This window comes from Pelodiscus sinensis, chromosome 20 (genome assembly GCF_052426305.1).
Source record: "Pelodiscus sinensis isolate ZL-2025 chromosome 20, ASM5242630v1, whole genome shotgun sequence".
NCBI lineage: Eukaryota > Metazoa > Chordata > Testudines > Trionychidae > Pelodiscus > Pelodiscus sinensis.
This window is the reverse complement of record NC_143071.1, coordinates 25,410,282-25,432,751: the sequence shown is the minus strand read 5'-3', so window position 1 is coordinate 25,432,751 and position 22,470 is coordinate 25,410,282. Positions and strand designations below refer to the sequence as shown.

The following is a 22,470-nucleotide window of genomic DNA, read 5'->3' as shown; positions in this document are numbered from 1 at the left end:
ACAAAAATGCACTCGACACACAGACATCTGCCAGCTTGCTGACTTTATTTGAGCACATTTTTCAGTCATTTTCAGCTTTACAACTTTATTTGAAAGGATTATTTTCCTAATGATTTCCTCCGCTGCTCTTTTTCTTTTAGAAATGTTTTAGAAAAAAAAACACACACACACAGACCCCAAGCAAAACAAAACAATAAAAGAGAGATACCAGTTGATCTCTTGTGTCTCTCTTAAATAATCTATAGGAAGTTTCAAAGTTGCCACTTTCAGGATAAGTTTCTTTTAGCTGTTGTAAGTGCACACACACACTGGTTTGTCGTATGGTTGATCATGATTCTTGGGTTACCCATACTGATTTGTTGCAGGGTTACTTGTGACTGTTGGCCATGACAGTCTACTCTTTATTGCAGATCTGCCAATAAGTTCTAAGGTTTGCATACTTGGGTGTTGAAGGCATGATCATGAGCACTGGGCTACAGAGGACCCAGTACCAACACAAGTGAGCCTGTCCATGCTGCACACAAGTACAGTTGCTGTCATAGAACTGACACCTTATGCATATGGCGCTGCACCAGTCAGCACCGGCTGACCCTTCAGTATTGCCACTGCTCACAACGCAGTATATTCTGGCTCCTTCTACTTCGGCACCACAGTTTATTCACTCTTGTGATTTGCTAGTCTTGCTAGCCCCAGTTTGCCCATTTCTCGGTACCAGTCTCTCACCAGAACCATTGGCACGGCATCAACAGCAATCCCATGTACCCGCCCACTTTTCCAGTGATGAGGAAGACAAAGTAGAGAGAGGTTTTTTTCACTGCACCATTTCTTCCCTCTTCTGACTCCTGCTAGCATGGGAACAAGGACAGCAGGATCCTTGTATTCCAGGGGCTTAACACCCTGGTATGTGCACCCATGGATGGGACCTCTCTTACTGGAACCCATGGGGGGTCTTTGAGCAAGCACCAAAGAAACTAGCACAGCCCACGAAACGCTGATACCAAGCCTCATCCTGAAGCTATGCATTCTTCTGTGATGACTGCACAGGAGCAATCTACAACGGTGAATGCAGGATAGGGGGCATCTGACACCTCTCCTAATAATAATAATTCATCCTTCTTACTGGATGAAGCTATTATGCTCCTCCCCCAACATCAGCAGATGATTTTACTCAATTTCAGAGCCTATTCAATGAGCTCAGGGTCGCTCTGGAAGAGGTGATGGACATATTACAACCTTCAGCCTCCTCTGAGATTGTCCTGCCTATTAATGGAGTCAGTATAGATCCTGCCCAGAATATCTGGCAAACCCTAGCCACTATGCCCCCTAACTGCAAAAGGGCAGACTGGAAATACTATGTCCCACAAGGGCTCAGAGTTCCTTTTCACATATTGTGACAGACTGGTCCGGGTCTGGGCACAGCTGAGGGCATCCGCTCAGGGTGAATTGCTCAAATTTGGGGTTCCTTACAGCCCGCAGACTGGTGACCTTTCCAAACAGGCCACAAACCAGTCCCACAGAGTGTTTCAGCAGCCTGCCTGAAGCCTCACGAGCAAAGCCCCTCCTACACCCCAGCACTATCCGTGCCCCAGATGGCCCCGGGCCTCATACACAGGTGAGGGGTCTGGAACCCAATCCCACCTATCCCGAACAAGTTCTGTCCGGTTCCAAGAAACCAGCCACAGATCCCAGGTCAATTTACCCTTCAGATCTTACCCACAAATCACGCTGAGCCAATCCTTTAGCATCTAACATCTAAAGGTTTATTGCTACAAGAAAGAAAACCATGAGAGTAAGGTTTCTAAAGTATCATATATTACATGCATCGAATCTCCCAGTTCTCAATGCAGGCTCTAACAGAGATGTTACAGCTGCTGGCTTAAAAGTCCTTGTTGCGCATCCTAGGTCAGGATGGGTCCACAGTTCTTTCCGGCCCTTCGATCCCTGCACTGCTGCCTCTGGGATTAAGTGCTGAGCTGAGTACCAAGATGGAGTCGACCACATGGCATATTTATACATCCTTCCTGGTCTCTTCTTGGCTGCAGTAGGTCACATGGCCAGCGGCCTATCCCTGTGTTCCCTGCTGGCAGCCCTTAGGTGTCAGTCCTCATTCTTGAGGTGTGTCCTTGGCCTATTGAGTACCATTGTCCCACATAGCCTTGCTAATTAGCATGTCCATAGGCCGAGCTTTGCCCAATACTCAAGCACATTCAGAGAGACTTCCAGTCTTCATACAGATTACAGACTCCTAACTATACACACAGACATTACAGATATATGAAGAGCAGATACAGAATCAGAAGAAAGTAAGCTTTTGTTTGACCCCCTTTGTATCACTTTTGGGGCATGACCTGTCTGCTTCCCTCACAATCCAATAACGTGACACATATCTAGCAGCAAATTGCCTAGCAGTAGAAGGAGCCAACCAAAGGACCATAACAGCAGGATTTCCACTCACTTTGGAGTAAGTCAATTCTTTAACTGTCTTTGTCAAAATGTATGCATCATATACACTGCAGTTCAGAGTGGCCTTGCTAGCTAAGTATGACCACAGACATTTCAGGAAATTCATTGACTTTATTAATGATATCCCAGAGGACAAGAGAAAACAATTTAAAACAAGAGTCTCGGAAGGACAGATTATTTCTTGCATGGCCATCCTCCTTGATACTGTGCACACAAATGCCAGGCTCACCGTGATGGTTGTCATTATGTGTCAAGCTTCATGGTTTACTTCTTCTTTCCTACACAAGATACAAACATGGTGTGGTAGATTGGTTATGGGCTCAAACCATGACCAATACAGCATCCCATGTCTTCTCCAAGATACTTGGGGAAATAATGACACACCTGAGGAAAAAAAAGGAGTGATTATTTTTCCATACCTGGATGATTGCCTGTTCAAAACACAGACCCTCGTAGGCCACTCAATCCACACTGATGACCATCAACTACTTCCAGGGTCTTGTCCTTCAAATAAACAGAAACAAATCTACATTAACTCCTACTCAGTGACTGGAGTTCTTAGATGCGCAGCACAGTTCCATAACCGGACTTGCATCTCTCCCCTTTGACAGATTCAGTACCATAAAAAAAAATCTGATCTCCAAGTCATGAAACATCAGGTTGCTGTCTGCAACTATCTACGGGATTGGATGGCCATCATCTACAGATCAAATGTTCATAGCCTAGCAGACATCTGTCCCTGCCTACCTAAGTCAAGGACTCACGCACACGGTGGACTCTTCCTCACAAACTCGGCCTCAGAGTATCATTCGTAAAGGAGTCTCCCTCTATTATAATTACCGTAGATGTTTCCCTTAAGGGCAGGGGCACTCGTGGCACACCATACCATGCAGGGACTATGGTCACCCAGAGAAACCTCACTATATATAAATCTGTTAGGATTCTGACCTGGAGAAGGTGTATAGGAGGGAGTGCATGTTCTGGAAGGTGGTTGTGACCTGGGGCTGGGATGCAGGAGCGGGGTGCAGGGATCTGGGTTATGACCAAGCGTAGGGCTTTGGGGGTGCAAGGTCTGGGAGGGGGATATGACCTAGAGGAGGGGTGTAGGAGAGGGTGAAGGGTCTGGGAAAGGATTGTCACCTGGGTAGGGGCGCATGAGGGTGTGCAGGGGATTGGGTTGCAGAGTCTGGGAGGAAGGAGGGTTACAGTAAAGGGATGGAGGGCTGTGGGGAGGGAAGGGCTGGGGTGTCAGAGGCAGGCTCTGGCCAGGAGTAAGGATGTAAAGTGCTTTGCCAGACAAACTGCTCCTGCTTCTGCACCTCATCCCCAATTCTCTGGGCTCAAATTCTCTGGCCTTTCCTTTCAGCTCCATAAAAGTACATCCAGCAGCAATTACAGCTTTTCGCCATAAGATTGGCGACATTACGATCTTCACCCACCCATCACAAAGAAGTTCCTCAAAGGCCTTCAGACGTACTTGGACATTAGACCACCTACTCAACCCTGGGACCAGCACTTGGTCCTCACATGCTTTATGCACCAACCCTTTGGGCCTCTAGCAACATGTTCTTTCCTAAATCTGGCCATGAAAGCTGTGTTTTTATTTGTGATTACATCCGCCAAACACGTAGGAGAATGCAGAGTGTCCATGGCTGACCCACCATATACTATATTTTTTAAGGACAAAGTTACACTCTGAACACATCACAGATTTCTTACGAAGCTGCACTCTTACTTCCATATCAACTGTCCTACCCCCTTACAAATGTTTCCCCTTAAACTGCATGCAGATACTTTTGAATCAGTGATGCATGCACTCAGCATGTACACAGCATTGTCTTTTAGTTTGCATAGAACTAAGCCATTTAAGAATTAATTACCCAGTCTACAAAAAAATACTCCAGGGCATTAATTCTCATTGAGAAGAAATGATCAAATCACTTTTGAATTTTCTAGACCAGGCCATTTTACAAGTCACAAATTCCTTGTCCAGTAAATATCACAATTAATGTTCCAGCAACAAACAACCTTTGGCAGTTACACACCCGAGCAATTTGGTCAATCAATTTGGTTTTGGTAAATTTGAGTGCAGTTCAAAATTACATTTAAAATAGAAAATGAGTCACACTCTTTGCTCAAGAAGGATTACGATATAGCTCAACGTTTGTCATAAATAATTTTAACGAGAAGTAGTTGTGACTCTCAAGATATCTAATACTATATCACCATAATTCACTCATAGTAACGGAATTATACTTTATGACACAGAACATGATCTGTTAGGAGTATCATAGAATATTGGGATTGGAAGAGACCTCAGGTGGTCAGCAAGTCCAACCCTCTGCCCAAAGCAGGACCAATCCCAACTAAATCATCCCAACCAGGGCTTTGTCAAGCTGGAATTTAAAAACCTCTAGAGATGGAGGTTCTACCACTGCCCTAGGTAACCCATTACAGTGCTTTACCACCCTCCTAGTGAAATAGTTTTTCTTAATAGTGAACCTAGACCTCTCCCCCTGCAACACGATACCATTACTCCTTGTTCTGTCATCTGCTACCACTGAGAACAGACTCTCTCCATTCCCTTTGGAACTCCCCTTCAGGAAGTTGAAGGCTGCTATCAACCCCCCCCCCCCCTCCTCTTCTGAAGACTCAATAAGCTCAAATCCCTCAGCCTTTCCTCATAAGTCATGACTCCAGCCCCCTAATCATTTTTGTAGCCATCCACTGGACTTTCTCCAATGTATCCACATCCTTTCTGGACTGGGGAGCAGGGAGGGTTCAGAATTGGACTCAGTACTCAAGATGTGGCCTCACCAGTGCAAAATAAAGGGGAATAATAATTTCCGTAGATCTGCCGACAATGTTCTTCCTAATGCACCCTAATATACCATTAGCCTTCTTGGCTACAAGGACACACTGTTGACTCATATCCAGCTTCTCATCCACTGTAATCCCCAGGTCCTTTTCTGACAAATTGCTGCTTAGCCAGTTGGTCCTCAGCCTGTAACAGTGTTTGGGATTCTTCCGTCCCATGTGCAGGACTCCACTTGTCCTTGTTGAACCTCATTTCTTTTGGCTCAATCCTCTAATTTGTTCAAGCCACTCTGGACCTTGTCTCTGCCCTCCAGCGTATCCAGCCCCAGACACTCCACATGACACCAACCACCGACCAAACATCGCTGATCACTGTCCATTGAGCCTGGCAATCTAGACAACTATCTATCCACCTTACTGTCCATTTATCCAATCCATTTAGAAAGAGAATCATGTAGAAAGAGAAATCCTGCACAAGAAGAAAATAACTCTGGCCCTGAAATCTTCTGAGTCCTACTCTCTCTCTCTCTCTCTCTCTCTCTCTCTCTCTCATGCACACAAAGAGAAATTCTCCCTGTGGCCTCACTCACTTGCATTTAAAGAATAACATTGTAACTTTTGTGAATGACAAGCCTAAGTCTAACTAAAAGCTCCATTATCCCTCAGTTCCGCGCTTTTAGATATGCATTAGCCTAAAGAAGTCCAAAAATACCTCAGACTCTACAATATAAATACATTAAAAACCCTTCAAAATGTCCATGTGTTAAATTGTGGGAAGCTGGTATTTGGAAAGATTGTGTGTTTATATGGTGCAATTGGTTCTGCTGTAATTTAGCCATCAGACACAACATTTTGAAATGCAAAGTTGAGGTTTTTATATTTAAAAAAATACCAAAAATATAGTCAAGGCTAAGTTGTTTTTATATTTGAGTAACATGGAAAGAAATTATAGTTAGCTAGAAAGCATAAATATAAGCAGAACATTTGACATCTGAGCCGTCTTTTCAATTAGAATATTTTAGGGTTTTAGGAAATTTGTCAAGGGAAATGTAGGAGTTTATTACTTAAAGGAGTTAATTTTCTGTAATATTAAGGAGAACAATCAATATTTCAGTCTTCTTAATCATAGAATCATAGAACTGGAAGAGACCTCAGAAGGTCGTCAAGTCCAGTCCCCTGCTCTAGGCAGGACCAATTCCAACTAAATCAACCCAGCCAGGGCTTTGTCAAGCCGAGACTTAAACACCTCTAGGGATGGAGACTCCACTACTTCCCTAGGTAACCCATTCCAGTGCTTCACCAGCCTCCTAGTGAAATAGTTTTTCCTAATATTCAACCTGGACCTCTCCCACCACAACTTGAGACCATTGCTCCTTGTTCTGCCATCTGTCACTACTGAGAACAGCCTCTCTCCATCCTCTTTGGAACCTCCCTTCAGGCCTTTACAAAATTCACCCTGAAACGTAGCCATGTACGAGAATGTTATTGTAGTGAATTGTTCAGTCTCTGGTTGGGAAATGCGATAAATAATTTACAGTAACATTTTCAGGCTTGGGAGCCTGAGTCCCACTGAAAGTGAATGGAACTTGTGCTCTTAAATCACACAGGGATAAATCACGCAGGGTAATTTTTTTCAAAAGTGCCCAAGCAATTTAGGAGCTTAAATCTCCTTGACTTTCAATGGGTCTTAGACTCTGTCTACACTGGGAAGGTGTGGCAACAAAACTGCTGTCAACATGCAAAAGTGAAAACTGATCAGGCTGGTTTTTCTGTCTCTCATTGTCGACATTTCATGGCCACATTGCTAGCTTCCCCTGTTGACAGACAGAGCAAAGCATTGTGGGTAAGCACCCCGCAGGGCAGTATTGTGGGAAGGCAGAGCTGATCCCTTCACTTCATGGGATTCTCTTCGAGTTCTCCCACGGCATTCTCAGCTGCTGGGAGCAGAATCACGAAGCTCTGTGAGCTCTCTATTCTGAGGAACGTCAAAGCAGCACAACAATCTTCCCCCTGCAGCAGCCGTCTGCCTGCTGCTGCGTTTCTAGCAGGGCAGAGTGGGAGCATTCCAATGATTTGCTCTTTTCGTTTCTTCCCCAAACAAAGAAGCTCACTCAGCTGTCAGATACTGCCAGGAGCTTTGAAACGGGAGAGGTGCATGCCTGCAGGGCAACAAAGATCAAAACACTGAGCACAGCCATCAGAGCAGGCATTGTGGGATACTGGCGGAAGCTAGTTTTCTCGACAAAACAAACAACAGAGTCCACACTGGTCCTTTGTTGACAATAGAGGAAGGGGAAAAGACAAAAGTCTCTCACAGGGGTGGAAGTTTTTTGTCCCCAAAACTGGGTGGTTTTCCTGACAAGTTGTATTGTAGTGTGTGCGCTCTCACTGTTTTGTCAACAAAAGGCAGTTTTTTGCTACAAAACATGCCAGTGTAGACAAGGCCTTAGGCTTCTGTGGGCTTAAGTCATTAACAAAAATGGGTCACAGGTAAATCACTGAGGTGTACTGAAAATGGTACCCTTGTAGGAATGTTATGGTGATTTTTTTTAATCTTACTAGGAGATTTACCCAGCGTTGCTCAGGCCTTTAATTCAAGTAAGTTTTGTTTTTCTTCATCATTGTTCTGGGATGGGGCTGGCGATGGGCTTCAGTATGCAATCTGCTCCAGTGAGAGAGGACAACTCCAGCCCTTCTCTCAGTGCAGCAGCTTGGGGTCAGGTCAGAATTGTCTCTCCACAGCTATTGCAGCTGCAGCAGGGCACATCCCGGGGAAGGGTGCATATGCCGTGAGACAGATAGACAGACAGACAGACACCAACAGACAAACTCATTGCAGGAGGAGTAAGAGTGTTAATTTGAACTACCTAGCCCGTGCTGCGTGTAGCTGTGGGCAGGTAGTTCGAGCTACTGGGCATTTAAAAATGGTGGCGCCCGGGAACATGCAAATGAAGCCCGGGATATTTAAACCCCGGGCTTCATTTGCAAGTTCAAATGATTACATTAGCCACTCTAGTTCAGACTAGGGTGGCAGTATAGCCATACCCTTAGAGACAGAGACAAGAAGTTAAATATTTAAACAAGAGATGTTTTTTCCAGCCACAGCATTCATTGCCGCTGGAACTGTTGCTAGTGTGAGCTTTCATTGTGCTTTTTGAATCAAGAATGAGTCTCTGTTGACATTGCTATTTCTTACCTTGTTAAGGTGCTGGACTCACCTCTTTTCTAATTCCCCAGGGAAACCATCTGGGCTCACCGAGTCAGGTTTCTGGAAGACAGAGCCCTCAAGCACTGGACATCTTTCACCATTTGGAATGCTGGCAAACAGGGCAGGAAGCTCTATAGAAGCTTATCATCAGCTAATCAAAAAAAGGTGAGATGCCAAGAAAATCAAGTGTGGGTAAAAGCTGTGAAAAGGCAATTTCTTCTCTCCTTCCTAGGCCCACTAGCTCCCTGACAATTAAAGTCATTGTAGCAGGGTGTGTATCTCTCACATTTTTCAGAGATGTTAGTTTGCCAGTCTGTGTGTAGCTGTGCTGCTCCCTTTTTAAAATCATAGAATTCATTTCTCTTCCAAATGATGTTATATCATGTTTTCCTGCTGATGATTGCATGTAAATGATCAGGCTGCATGTCACATCTCATGGGCTTGCTGTTGGCATAACCTCACATCCCCCAGCAGTTCCAAGTGAACTAAAGAAAAATGCCTCTCTGGGTTTGACAGAGCATACCAGCACTGCACCGGTACACCAGGGGTTAATCCTTCTCTTTTAGCTGAAGAGGCCATGCCCCACAGCTCTGTTGAGCATGCTCTAGTTGGTGCTCGGGTATAAAAGACCTCAGAGTAGCTCAGTCTGGGCTGACCACGGGGGGTGCGTTGCTAGCTCTAGGGAGTGGATTGCTTGCACTCTGAGGCAGAGAGACCAGCTGGACAGGGCCAGATCCTGGTATACAGACAGGCGATGTCACAGAGATTAGAGGATCCCAGAGACCAAAGACTCCAGAGTTTTGTAGGGAAATGGTGTTAGAACTGGATAAAGGCTTGGTGTGTTTCGATTGGATTCCCGCCAAGCTGGCAGGCCACCGACAGGGCCCTGGGCCTCATGGTGTGCTAAGGAACCTGGTTTGTGTTATGTGGAATAGATACCTTATATTACCTAGTAGAAATCTTCACTGTTGCATTTTGTATTCATGTGCCACATTTTCTCCTCTATGTTTAATTAATAATGCATTTGTTTCTGAACATAGTAGTTACTAAGAATTGACAGTGACAGAGGTTTGCTTAGGAGAGTTTGTCTAGGAATTAAAACACCTTGTGCACATATAATTTTATTCCTGTCTTATAATGTTGTGAGATAAAGCCTCCAGGGTTGTCATATGTCTGTGTCTTATAAATAGTCTTGAAACACTCATTTCAATGTCTATTTTTTATGAAAAATATGGGAGGCAAGAGAATGAAAAAAGGGGAACCTGATGAATCCAGACGACCTCAGACCACACACATCCAGTAAGAAACTAAAATAAATGAAACACCCACAGCAGAATTCATTGGGCAGAAATGGGAGACAGTCACATAAAGAGTCTGGTAGCAGGTACTGATCATGCCATTCCAGTGCCATCCTTCCATATCTGTGACTAAGGCGATGAGTAAAGTAGCGAGAAGTTTAATGCTGGGCATGTAAGACAAAGTACTTCAGCAAAAAGGACAGAACAATTTGCTGCCGAGTGTTGAGTCATCTACTTGAATGCAGTGTGCACAAGGCTGTGAGGTTTCAGGAAAAGGTTGACTCCATACAGAGTGCATTTTTATAAAGTGCTGTGTGAATTCCTCAAGTTCATCTCACTTTCCAGCTGATGGCCCTGAAAGAATTAGAAACTAATTTCATAAGTAAGAGGTGGACAGGTGATTGGTGACACTATTCAAGCAGGGTCTTTTGAAATGAAAACCAGAAAACAGTATGTGGTGTCTGTGTTGCAACCCATTACCTTCTCGGGCTTGTTAAATATATATAAATAGACCAATCTAAAATGCAGATGGATTTAAGATAGAATGATTCTGGGATGGAAGTGACACCTACTTCTAGAGAAGTTAATATCCTGTGCTGTAGTAATCAGCGATAACTTGAGGATGCCATCACAAAATGAAAAAGGCAACAGAGAGTCATGGTATTGTTTGAGCTGTTTTGCTGCTTAGAGGCTAAGACTTCCCCCTTGTGCAGTATGGAGCAGCCCTGCTTCAGCAATGCTCGAGCACTGTTGATGTGCTTCTAATTAACTGGGATCCTGACGTTCTTTCCAGCTGACCTTTGTATAAAGTTTGCTTTGGCAACGCTTCAGACCATGATATTATTTTGTTTCTGTCAAGGTTATAATTAAGTATATTTCAGTATGCTGTGCTTGGGTACGGAAACATGGCTTTAGCCATTAACCCATTGGTTACAGAATGCCATATCAACCACATCTAGGACATCAAACACTTGCCTGTTGCAGGTATACGTGCACATTGCTGTCTGATTCATTTCAGTGGTGTTCTGCAGAAAAATGCTGGTAAAAAATAGGCATGTCATGGCAGTTTTTAAGAGGGAACAACTAGCAATTAAAACAAAGTCTGTGTAGCTGTCTCTGTGTAGTTGATTTCAGTTGTCATTGTAGATTCTCAGCATGGTTAAAAATCAATCCCTTGGAGTCTCAGATTGAGTGGCACCCAAAAGTTCTAAGTAACTTGCTCAGGATTACACAGCAAGTCAGGAGATTTTGGCTTTGTTCCAAAGCGTTGCCACTGATTCCAAGCACCAACCAATTTTCACAGGTTACTGCCGTCTGCCTTAGAAAAACAAGTTACTCTAAAATCAACAAGTAGTCCTGTGGCACCTTAGAGACCAACACAAATATGTAGCATCATGAACATTTGGGGGTAAAACCCACTTCATTTGATGAGTGAGTGACTCCCCACATCTCCATCCCCTGCCCTGTGCCCCCTACATCCCCAAACCCTCAGCCCCCTGCTATCAAATTAGGGATGTCAAATAGCGAGTAATCGAATACTCACTGCATTTTGCATCAACTATTGGATTAGTCGATAGGTCGCCTCCACCTTTTGCTACACATCAAAGGCGAAATGATTGTGTGGAGCCTGGAGTTAGCTGGACACTCGCTGACCCTGGGCTCTGTGCAGCGCTGCCGCTTTGAAACGCTACCGGGAGCCGAGCATTAGGCTCCTCGCAGCATTTTAAAGCTGCAGCGCCATGTGGAGCCCGGGGTCAGCGGGAGAGTCCCCTGCTGATCCCAGACTCCATGTGGCCCTGCCATTTTGAAATGCTGCTGGGAGCCTGGAGTCAGATCTCCCAGCCCCCTTCCTTCACTCCTGAACCCCCTGTTCTGAGCTCCCACCACCTGCCCTGAGCCCTACTCACCCCCATCCCTGACTCCTGAACCCCCCACACTTCCAGCCCAATCCCCTGGGTCCCTCCTCATCCCCAACCCTGCACCCCCACAGCCCTAGTCCCCTTCCTTGAACCCTCCTACACCTTCATCCCCCTGTCCTGAGCCCCTCCTTAATGACCTGAGCAACACCAGGTAAATATGCTAATAAAATAGAGACATTATATTTACAGGCTAACGTGAAAGATTGAGAATTGTTTAGGCATGAAAGTGGTATTCTTTGTTCTTGAATCTACAGATAGTTAGGTACTGAAACGCAATACTGCCCAAGGAGCCAAATGAAAATGTCACCCACTTAAAATTCCTACCTTAGTGTAGAGCTTTATGAACAAAATCTGTTGTTTTACCTCAGTCCAACACCATTTTTCTCAATGAAATTGTCAGCGTAAATGGGAGTAGAATCTGGTTCATCACCTGTATGCTAAAGACTTTTAGACATATATGCATAGTGCCAAGTCACTTAGGTCCTTTTGAAAATTATACCCAGATTCAACTTTATTAGTGTTACATCCTGTTACTATTAAGTATTAGTCTATGTAGTGCATAATTCAATTTTGAAAATGGTACCTAGGTTCCTTGGTCAGATAGGCTCTTGTGAAAATTGTATCCATAGATTAGTTTCTGATTTGAGCAATGCAAAAATCTAAATGTGTCTGACGGACTGTACAATATGGAAACCATAATGTGGGTTCTCATGAGCCTTTTGAAGCAGTGGATGTGTCTGCTATACTTAGGAGTGAGAGCTTCTATATATTTGAGAGAGTTTGTCTGTCCATACATCTGTGAGTCTGTTCAAGAACTCCTCCTAAACAGTGAGAACTAGAACCATCGAATTTGCAGCTTCCACTTATCATAACTTAAACAAGGGAAAGATTTGGTTGTGCCAGGACAATGGGATGTGCCTGGAATGCAGTTGTATCTCATAAAACAGAAAGGGAGTGGTCTGCTAGCAGGGGCCAGAGATGGGGACTGGGACAGCTGTAACCCCATTGAAGAAGCAGGGAATAGGAGTGGAGAAAGGGACAGCTAGTACTATATATTTCAGATGTCTGTCTGTATGGGTATGTCTACACTACAGTGTTATTTTGAAATAGCTTATTTCGAAATAACACATCTACACACCAAATGCATTTTGAAATAGCTGTTTGCTATTTCAAAATAGTGCATCCACACTGAGTGGACTCTGAATCGCATTTAAGGCGGGCCAGAACCAGGTCAGGACTTACTGTGTGGGTCTGCTGCCTGAGGCTATCTGAGGTCTGTGCTTAAAGGGGACCCCCCCCTTCCCGGGACAGCCAGTTCTCAGGTTTCCCTGCTTGCTTGTCTACCTCAATGAGGGACAACAAAGCATTTTGTCTCTGCGTGTTCTGGTTGCCCTCGCTCAGGACACCACAGCACTCTGCAAAATGGAGCCAGAACTGCCCCTGGGCACGCTGGTGCTTCTCTTGGATGTGTTGCTGTGAGCCTGGCTGCACTTTCTGCAGGCTGCCATCTGGGAGGTCCGTCAGGGGGCTGTCATTATCCAAGAGGCCCTGCAAGAGAGCTTCCACCCTGAGGAGCACTAAGAGCCTCCTGGCCTGCCCCACTGGGGGCTTATGTCTCATTCCTCCTTCACGTCCTTCCACTTACCCCTCCCTAACCCCCCGTCCTGATGTAAAATAAAATACACGTATTTTCATGAGCACAAACTCTCTTTATTTAAAAAAACTGAGGGGAGGGAATGAAACTCAGGTGAGACTGGGGAAAGGAGGTGGGAGAGGGGAGGGGGAAACCTGAGAGGAGGGAGCTGGAAGGGGGAAGCAAGGTGAAGAAGGGGGAGGAGAAGCTCAGGGCTCAGGGTTGGGGGTCTTGCCGGACCAACTTGATTGTCATGCAAACCTGCTCCTGGGTTCGCATGTGGCCTTTGGCAGCCTGGCTGGCAGCTATCCTGCCATAGGCAGCCACGTTCCTCCGTCTAGTGCAGAAATCATGGAAGTTGGGGGCATCCCCCCCAAAGCTGAATACGGTCCATGATCTCCACCCTGGCCCAGGAAGGTGCCTTCCTTCTCCCGGCCTTGTCAGGCTCCTGGGAGCTGGCAGACTGCTCCTGGGGAGCGGTGGAGGGCTGGCTGCCAGTGGATTGCTGGCTCATGTGGATTTGGGGCCACTGGGTCAGGGCAGTGACTGCTGGTTCTGGGCTGGCAGGCTTGGAGCTGGCACAGGCACTGTGGCCAGAATCTACCCCTTTAAGGGCTCCGGGAAAGGGGGGAGGGAAAGAAGTGTTCTTGGTTGAGGCTGGAGTGGCCACCAGGGCACCCTGGGAAGGCTGGAGGCCTCCTATTTGGAAATAAGTGTCTTCACAGCACTTATTTTGAAATAGCTATTTCAAATTTGGTGTTTTTCCTCGTAGAATGAGGTTTACCAAATTAGAAATAAGCACTTATTTCAAAACAGCGGTTTGGCTGCGTAGACACTAGGAAAGTTATTTCAAAGTACGGGCTGTTATTTTGAAATAACTTTGCTGTGTAGACATACCCTAAGTCTGTCTGTCCCCCAGTTGGGATACGCACCATCCCTCGGCTGTGACGGCTGCAGCGGCAGCAGCCGTGGACAGACACTTCACATCTGGCCCCAAGCTGTGCAGTGACGGAGAGTTGGGATTGTCCTCTCGTCCTGGGGCAGCCTCCATTCTAAACCCCTTATCTGCAGCCCCACCCCAGAGCACTGATTGAAATTAAGAAAAACAAAAAGTATTTCAGTTAAGAACCCTAGAAATGCCGAGTAAATCCTCTGGTATCCCATATTTATTAGATGTATATGAAGTCTTAATAGCAATACCGCTACAGAAGAGAACTTAGTATTTTCCAGGAGCACCAGTCTTCATTTGTTGCAAAATGTTATCCAAGCATGTTTTGAAAATAGTCTGAAATGGCAGTCTGGCAGTGTTCTAAAGGAAAAGGACACCTAGCCAAAAACTCCTCCCCTTGCTAAGAAATGTGATGGTGATTAAAAGAAATGTTTTGTCTCCAAAGAGTCTAGGCAAAAATTCAGAGCTCAGTATTTATGCTAGCCAGATAGCAACCTAGCAGGAACAATACTTGTTTAACTAGTATTTTTTAAAGAATTGATTGCCAGTATCTCAGTATTCTTAAGGAAATACAGCTTCCTGATGGTACCCTTCTTGTTTCAAAGAGTTGACAGAGAGGCAGTGTTAGCTTTTCTGCAAGAGTGAAACTGTACAGACCTTTTTTTGTTTAAAACACATCCGCTTAGTCTGTAATGTGCAGTTGAAGATAGAAACCAACTGTTTCTAGGATGATGTGTATGCGTAGATACCTAGATGGATTATTTTGGTGCTGTCTTGTCTATTCCATTGTTGTGAAAACTCAGCTAAAAGGAGTATTTCCGCATGCCCACTAAAGAAATGACCAAGACCATCTTCCGTGTCTGGAGAAGAGAGAAACAAACATACAAGTGGGTCCCAAGCTCTGTTCTCTGTGAATGGAGCTGTTTGTTGCATGTAATAAAGATTTCTGTGTATGCTTAGGGGTGTTTACCACATGTACTGGCTGTAACACAGGCACCGGATTCTGGGATTCAAATGGTTTTGCAGCCTTCTGATGAGGAATATTGTTATATTTATGTGTGATGAGCAAGAGTAGTGCTGTTTCTGAGCAGTCTCTCAGATCTGATAAATGAAGCACATGGCTGGAATTAAGACACGCCCCCTTCCTGTGGTTCAGCATTAAAGATGAACAGGTGGAATGAGATTGGCGCTTTGATGCTGATTATGGTCTTTGGATCTTGTATAAGAATGGTCATGCTCATTAGCTTTGTGGTTCCACTTGAGACGGACTGGAAGGCCTGTATATCTGACATGGTGTCTCTTTCTGTTTGACATTAATCTCACTTTCTCTTATTACGCTTTGATGCTTACGCTCGGAGTTGGTTTTTTTTCCTGAGGTGTGTTGAAAGAATAGATTTTACTTTCTCAGAAACATATATTAAAATAATCCCTAGGCCTTCAAGCAATTTTCAGTGTAGAAATTAGAACAAAGAGCAGGATCATGAAGCTTATCAGAGATTTAAAATATATGAAAGGATGCATGAGCCCAGGTAATAAAATTCCCTATCATAATTCTGCAATGAATGGTTTAGGGAAAACGTTATAGAAGGGATTTAATAGGTGTGTTGTGCAATTTGATAAGGTGTATTCACATGAGACTAGCTTGCAGTAAAGCATGGTTTTTCAAAAAACAGCTTCACTGTATGTAGAGGTTCATTATAGCTAGCATTGGATGTTGAGTTTAGGGAGCTGGTAGAGAAAATCAAGTATCAAAGTCATTGTCCTTCATTGTACAGGTCTCAGTTTGCTCTAATCAGATTCTGTAAATCATGCTGTAAATCATCAAACTACATGTAAAGCAAATTACAATGGATACCAAGCTTATTTTCAAGGTGAAATATAATCTCGAAGAAAGAAAATAATGTGAACAAGACCCTGCTAACAAAAGTAGTGTTCTTAGGTCACTAAAGTCTCCTTAGACTTTACCACTGGAAATAGTAATACAATGATGAGTAGAGGAGGATGTGTGAAAAACCATTTCCTGTAATGAAAAAGAAATCAGAAGACACATCAAGTATGAAATGAGCCATTGTTCCTCCTGTTACGGCTATTAGTTAGGAATCATTAAAAAAGGAATAGGGGGAAAAGACAGAAAATATCTTAAGGCCTCTGTATAAAACCATGGTACGCCCACATCTTGAATACTGCATACAGATGTGGTCGCCTCATATCAAAAAAGATATATTGGCATTGGAAAACGTTCAGAGAAGGGAAACAAAAATGATGAGGGGTTTGGAACGGGTCCCATATGAAGAGAGATTAAAAAGACTTAGACTTTTCTGCTTAGAAAAGAGGAGAGTAAGGGCAGGGGGGTATGATAGGTCTATAAAATCATGACTTGAATGGAAAAAGTGAATAAGGAAAAGTTATTTACTTATTCCCACAATATAAGAACTAGGGGTCACCAAATTAAATTAATAGGCAGCAGGTTTAAAACAAACAGAAGGAAATTTTTCTTCACTCAGCACACAGTCAACCTGTGGAACTCCTTACCAGAGAATGTTGTAAAGGCTAGGACTTTAACAGGGTTCAAAAGAGAGCTAGAGGTTAGGCTGGACTAACACGGCTACATCTCTATTGCTGATTTACTTATGATCCTGCATGGTCTACTAGTTGTGGCAAAGAAGCTTGAGAGTATTTTTCAGTCATTTCATGTATTTCTCCCCAGGATGCAGTACTGCAGACACCGATGGTCTTCAGAAAAGACATAAGATTAGAATCAATTGGTGGAAGAAAATAAATAAGAGACTCTTTGTTAAGCCTATTATTCTAAAGTAAACAGGTCATGTAAGCCTGATGCTCTGAGTTCTGCTTATTGCATAAACACTTGGTTGTAAGTTCTGTATCCAGTTTCCGGACACACATTTTTTTTAATTAAAAATAAATAGTGGTGGCAGAAAAATAATCAACTGTCTCTTGGACCACCCACATGGCATGTAATCTAACAGAAGATTTACCTATTCAAGGCAAATGTATTTCACAGTACTATAGTTATCAGGTTTAAGCAGCCTAAAACCACTGGCAGTTACATATAAAGATACCGCTGTGTTAGGCATCCATCTTTCTGATAAGAAAATTTAACTTGGGTTGAATTAACCCCATCTTCCACGGAAATGTGTCTCTCATTTACTGCTATGTACAAAACTCATGTTATATTTACTTGATTCTTTCATGCGTTCTTTTATTTCCTTTATTGGAAAGTTCATATATCAAATGTCCTTGGGATTGGTTTTTTTAGTGTGGCCAACACATGGTGTTTGTTCTTTCAGCAGGTAGTTACTGCACTTGGTGCATGGGGGGGGCAATATGGTAGGCAAAGACTTGGGCATACGGGAAAGTGTCTATAAAAGCATGGTCAGCTCAAGTCTTGTTTTTAGTTATTTAAGAGTAGCAGTGACTCTCCTTATTGGTTTGTGATGTGATCCTTCTATTCATGGACTGAATCGTCATTAGTTTGATTTTCCATTGTCAGCTAATTAACAGTCCATTATCACCGTCATGTGTCTGCCTCCCATGGAGTGTTTGCTTAGTTCTCCCAGTTCTATTAGCTGTGTTCCCCATGGAGTCTCCTTTTGTTATTTCCCCCTATATTTCTAGTCATTCTGTTTCCTTTATCTTTTTTCTCTGTTCATGGGTTGGCTTCAAATAGAAGGGCTGATACGAAAGTGATTAAAGTTAGGGCATGAGAAGAGCCCCAGCCGACAGTACCTGGCTGCCACCCCAAAAATGTTTGTACTCAACAGTTTGTACTCAACAGTTTGTACTCAATAGAAAAAAGCTCAGTCTCAGAAAGGCCCAATTTTGCTGCTAGGGAATTTTTGTCCTGGGAGAGGGAGGGGGCAATTCCTTATCAGTCAGTAGCACAGTGACTGATGGTTAAACCAGGGGGTTTCAAACTTTTCTCACAACTGAGTTGAAGAAAATTATTGATACCCGTGGTTCAATCTCATTTGACCAGAATGTGGGCTCTGGGGCGAGGCCGAGGACGAGAGCTGTGGGTGTAGGGGGGAGCTCCAGCCTCGGGGAGAGAGTCAGGGCTGGGGCAGGATGGGCTTAACTTGAAGGATGTTAAGGCAGCTTCCTGCTTCTTCTGGCACCACAGACCATGCTGCACCCCAGACGCAGCCAGGTTGTTCCCAGCCAATGGGAGTGAAGAGCCCTGTGCGCTCTGCTCTCCACCTAGGAGCTGGGCCTGCTGTCGGATACTTCTGGGGTACAGCCCAGTCTGCAGTGCCAGGATGGGCAGGGAGCTGCCTTGGCACCCCCACTGCTCAACTGATCCCCCTGCAGCAACGAGGCCCAGGGCCTTTAATTCCACCACCCTGTACTGGGTCATGACCCCTAGTTGGAAAACCACTGAGCTAAACTACAGCATAAGTCAACAAATTCTGTCACTCGGGAGGTGGAGGGGTATTAGCAACTCTGGTGCGTGACATAATTATGCTGGTTTAAGCACCAGCGTGGACAGCACTGTTGGCAGGAGAGCTTCGGTAGCTGCCACGGCTCGTGGGAGTAATTAAGCTACAGAGAGCTCTCTCCCGTCAGCTTACAGCAGCTACACTCCCCAGTGCAGCTGTGCCCCTGTAAGCTCTCTAGAGTAGCCATAATCTGTGGGACTCATGTAACTCCCTTCAGTGGGAGTAATGAAAATACTTTTACTTTCATCAGAGGGCGTGGGATCACCAGGTGAAGGGAAACAATTATCTTAATCATAAAAAGAAAACGAGGTAGCTGCTGCTATGAAAAGGATCCGGCCTTTATTGCAACATTATGTAACTTTAAAAAAAAAACCTGATAAATCAGACAGCTGGGGCTTTATTTCTTAAGTCTTGTTAATCGATTTTAAATGCAAAAATTAAAAGGGTAGAAAAATGCCACCCATCCCTCCACAGAATAATTGATTTCTGTGAGACCTTAACTAAAGAGCTACAAATGCCCTGCTTCATTCTGACAGGCCTGATAGGGCAGCACGAATGGGGCAATGGAAACTAAAGGAAACCAGGCCACATTTGTGAAATTCTCTGGAAAATGTTTTGGCGATCCATGCGTTCAGCTGGGGCCACCATATAACTGGAATCACAGGCATATTTGTGAGGAATGCAAGTAAGTAAACCTCTGAAATATTTGGCACGTTTGAATCCAGAAATAATGCTTCATTGCATTGCATACAATAAGTGAATCCTAAGTATTTCTGTGGCAATTGACAGTGCTTCTTAACTCTGTTTAAAATCTGTTTGCATTTTTAAGGCTGTTTATAAATATATAAATGTGTATATGCAAAACACATATGTAGAATTTGTGTGTAATAGTATGAAACAATAAATATTAATACAATATGTATATATATACGTATGTGCATATATATGAAAATAAAAAATACTGCCTTCCCAAACGTTGGTGCACTCTGGTTAAGAATATATTGTACAATAACAGAAATGTTCACAGGTATTCGTCTAGAAATGTATACGGGTATCTCATGGGATACCTTAACTCCACAAGTAGTTTCTATTATCTGTAGGTTAATCGACAGTTCAGAATTGTTATTCTCATTATGCATAGTGCCCAACTAAATACACAGCCCTGAAAAATGCATCACAGACCATGAAATCTGGTCTCCCCTTGTGAAATCTGGTCTTTTGTGTGCTTTTACACTACACAGATTTCCTGGGGAAGACCAGCATTTCTCAAACTGGGGGTCCTGACCCAAAAGGAAGTTGCAGGGGGGGGTTGCCAGGGTTTGCGAGGTTATTTGGGGGGAATTGTGGTATTGCGAGCCTCACTTCTGCGCTGCTGACTTCAGAAGTGGGCGGCCAAAGAGTGGTGGCTTCTTACTGAGGGCTCAGCTCTGCAGGGAGCAGTGCAGAAGTGAGAGTGGCACTTCTACACTCTTCCATTCCTGCTTCTGCGGGTGATGGCTCTGCCTTCAGAGCCGGGCTCTCAGCCAGCAGCCCCTGCTCTGCAGCTGCCCATCTCTGAAGGCAGCGCTACTGTCAGCAGCCAACTCTCCTACACTAACCTTGTGACTGCCCCACAGCGCATTTTAAGGTCAAACAAAATACAGGACTATGTAGCACTTTAAAGACTAACAAGATGGTTTATTAGATGTTCGAACTAGGGTGGTAGTGTAGGCAACCGGAGTTGCAAATGAAGCCCGGGATTTGAATTTCCTGGGCTTCATTTGCATATTGCCGGACGCCGCCATTTTTAAATGTCCACTAGTGCGGACTCCGTGCCCCACGGCTACACGCAGCATGGACTAGGTAGTTCGGATTAGGTTCCATGAGGAGTAACGGTAGTTCGGAATAAGAAGCCTAGTTAAACCAGCATGGAGTCCGCAGGGAAGCATCTTTTTCTTCCTGCTTCTCAGTTGGGGGTCACATCTGTGAAAGGGTTTTTCCTCCTTCTCACTAGGGGGCCAGATCAATGAGGGTGAGGGGGTTGCTTCTCACTTGTGTCTGGCCCCCTGACTGGTTTTTCTGTGGGTCAGTGGCCTCCACCCAAAAAGGTTCCCCAGCCCTGATAAGTGGAGTGCATATCTCATGGGCACCTTCCCTCCCCGGCAATCACACAGACCACTTGCTTTCCCATTGCCAGGTGCATAACATCCCTGTCACAAACTACAGCAATCGCCCACCCCAATAATAGTACCAGGAAAGCTCTTGTAATGTGATCCAGCAGCTCCAAGCAAGGAAGAGAGCCAGGACATCGCCTCAGTCTTACACTCACTGACATGTGTGCTCAGCTTTACTCACAGGAATAAGCATTTGCAGGATCAGGGCCCATGTGACCAGCCTTGCCGTGTGGAGCATGGGGATTCATGGAGAGCTTGAAAATTGAGACACTGCACTCCCAAGGAGCTGAAGCTCAGAACCCTTGTGAGGGCAGGGTGAAGTTGAGAGAGGATATAGACGGGCAAGTTTAGTGGGGAAATGTTGGAGACATATGCGGGTTGCATCGAGCTTTATTTTAAACCCTTTGTAGCCTTTTTCTGTTTTCTCCAGGTGGCTGCATTTTGTGATGTTGATGAAAATAAGATCGCAAAAGGTTTCTACACTTATCAGGAATCCCAGGTTAGTAATAATGAGTGCCACTTCCATTCCTACCATGCGGAATGGTCTGGTGAGAAGTGACATTCTAAGCACATTGGACAAACTGCAAAAAAAGTGTCTCTAATTTTAAATATAGGGGCTACGTCTAGACTGGCATGATTTTCCACAAATGCTTTTAACAGAAAAGTTTTTTGTTAAAAGCATTTGAGGAAAAGAGCGTCTAGATTGGCATTTTGCGCATCTAGACGCGCTTTTGCACAAAAAAGCCCTGATTGCCATTTTCGCGATCGGGGCTTTTTTGCGCAAAACAAATCTGAGCTGTCTACACTGGCCCTTTTGCGCAAAAGCTTTGCGCAAAAGGGAGTTTTGCACGAATGGGAGCAGCATAGTATTTCCGCAAGAAGCACTGATTTCAGACAGTAGGAAGTTCTGTCAGGGAGGAAATTCAAGTGGCCAGTGTAGACAGCTGGCAGTCTAGACACAGCCAGGGAATTTAAATACAGTCCATACTATATTTATTTAATTAGGGGTCTAGTGGCTGGAGATGGGTAATGGAATGTGTGGAATTTTTCCTCCTATACAGTAAGGAGCCGGAGTGGCATTTCACACCCATTTTAATGGTGCTTTTTTGTAATATGCATTAGCGGCGAGGAGTCCTGTGACACCTTATAGACTAACCAAAGTGTTGGAGCATAAGCTTTCATGGGCAAAGACCCGCTTCATCAGATGCATGTAGTGAAAATTTCCAGAGGCAGGTATAAATATGCAGGCCAGAATCAGGCTAGAGATGACGAGTTGGATCCAATCAGAGAGGATGAGGCCCACTTCTAGTAGCTGATCGGGAGGTGTGAATACCAAGAGAGGAGAAGCTGCTTTTGTAGTTAGCTAGCCATTCACAGTCTTTGTTTAATCTTGAGATGATTGTGTCAAACTTGAAGATGAACTGTAGCTCAGCTGTTTCTCTTTGAAGTCTGGTCCTGAAGTTTTTTTGCTGCAGGATGGCTACCTTTAGATCTGCAATTGTGTGTCCAGGGAGATTGAAGTGTTCCCCTACAGGTTTTTGTATGTTGCCATTCCTAATATCTGATTTGTGTC

General features: G+C 44.4%; 1 protein-coding gene across 15 annotated transcripts in view; it reads left to right on the top strand.

The window, feature by feature from the left end:
- Positions 1-22,470, top strand: part of QTGAL (queuosine-tRNA galactosyltransferase) — a 357,741-nt gene that overhangs the window by 312,149 nt on the left and 23,122 nt on the right. For 9 of the 15 annotated variants that reach the window (XM_075903524.2, XM_075903526.2, XM_014571339.4 and 6 more), the window contains 2 exons: positions 8,518-8,653; positions 21,328-21,396. In XM_075903524.2, coding sequence (XP_075759639.2) covers positions 8,518-8,653; positions 21,328-21,396 — 205 coding nt within the window. Of the gene's footprint in view, positions 1-8,517; positions 8,654-21,307; positions 21,397-22,470 lie in introns of all 15 variants that reach the window. The other 6 variants (XM_089771983.1, XM_089771982.1, XM_089771984.1 and 3 more) reach the window with 2 other exon arrangements.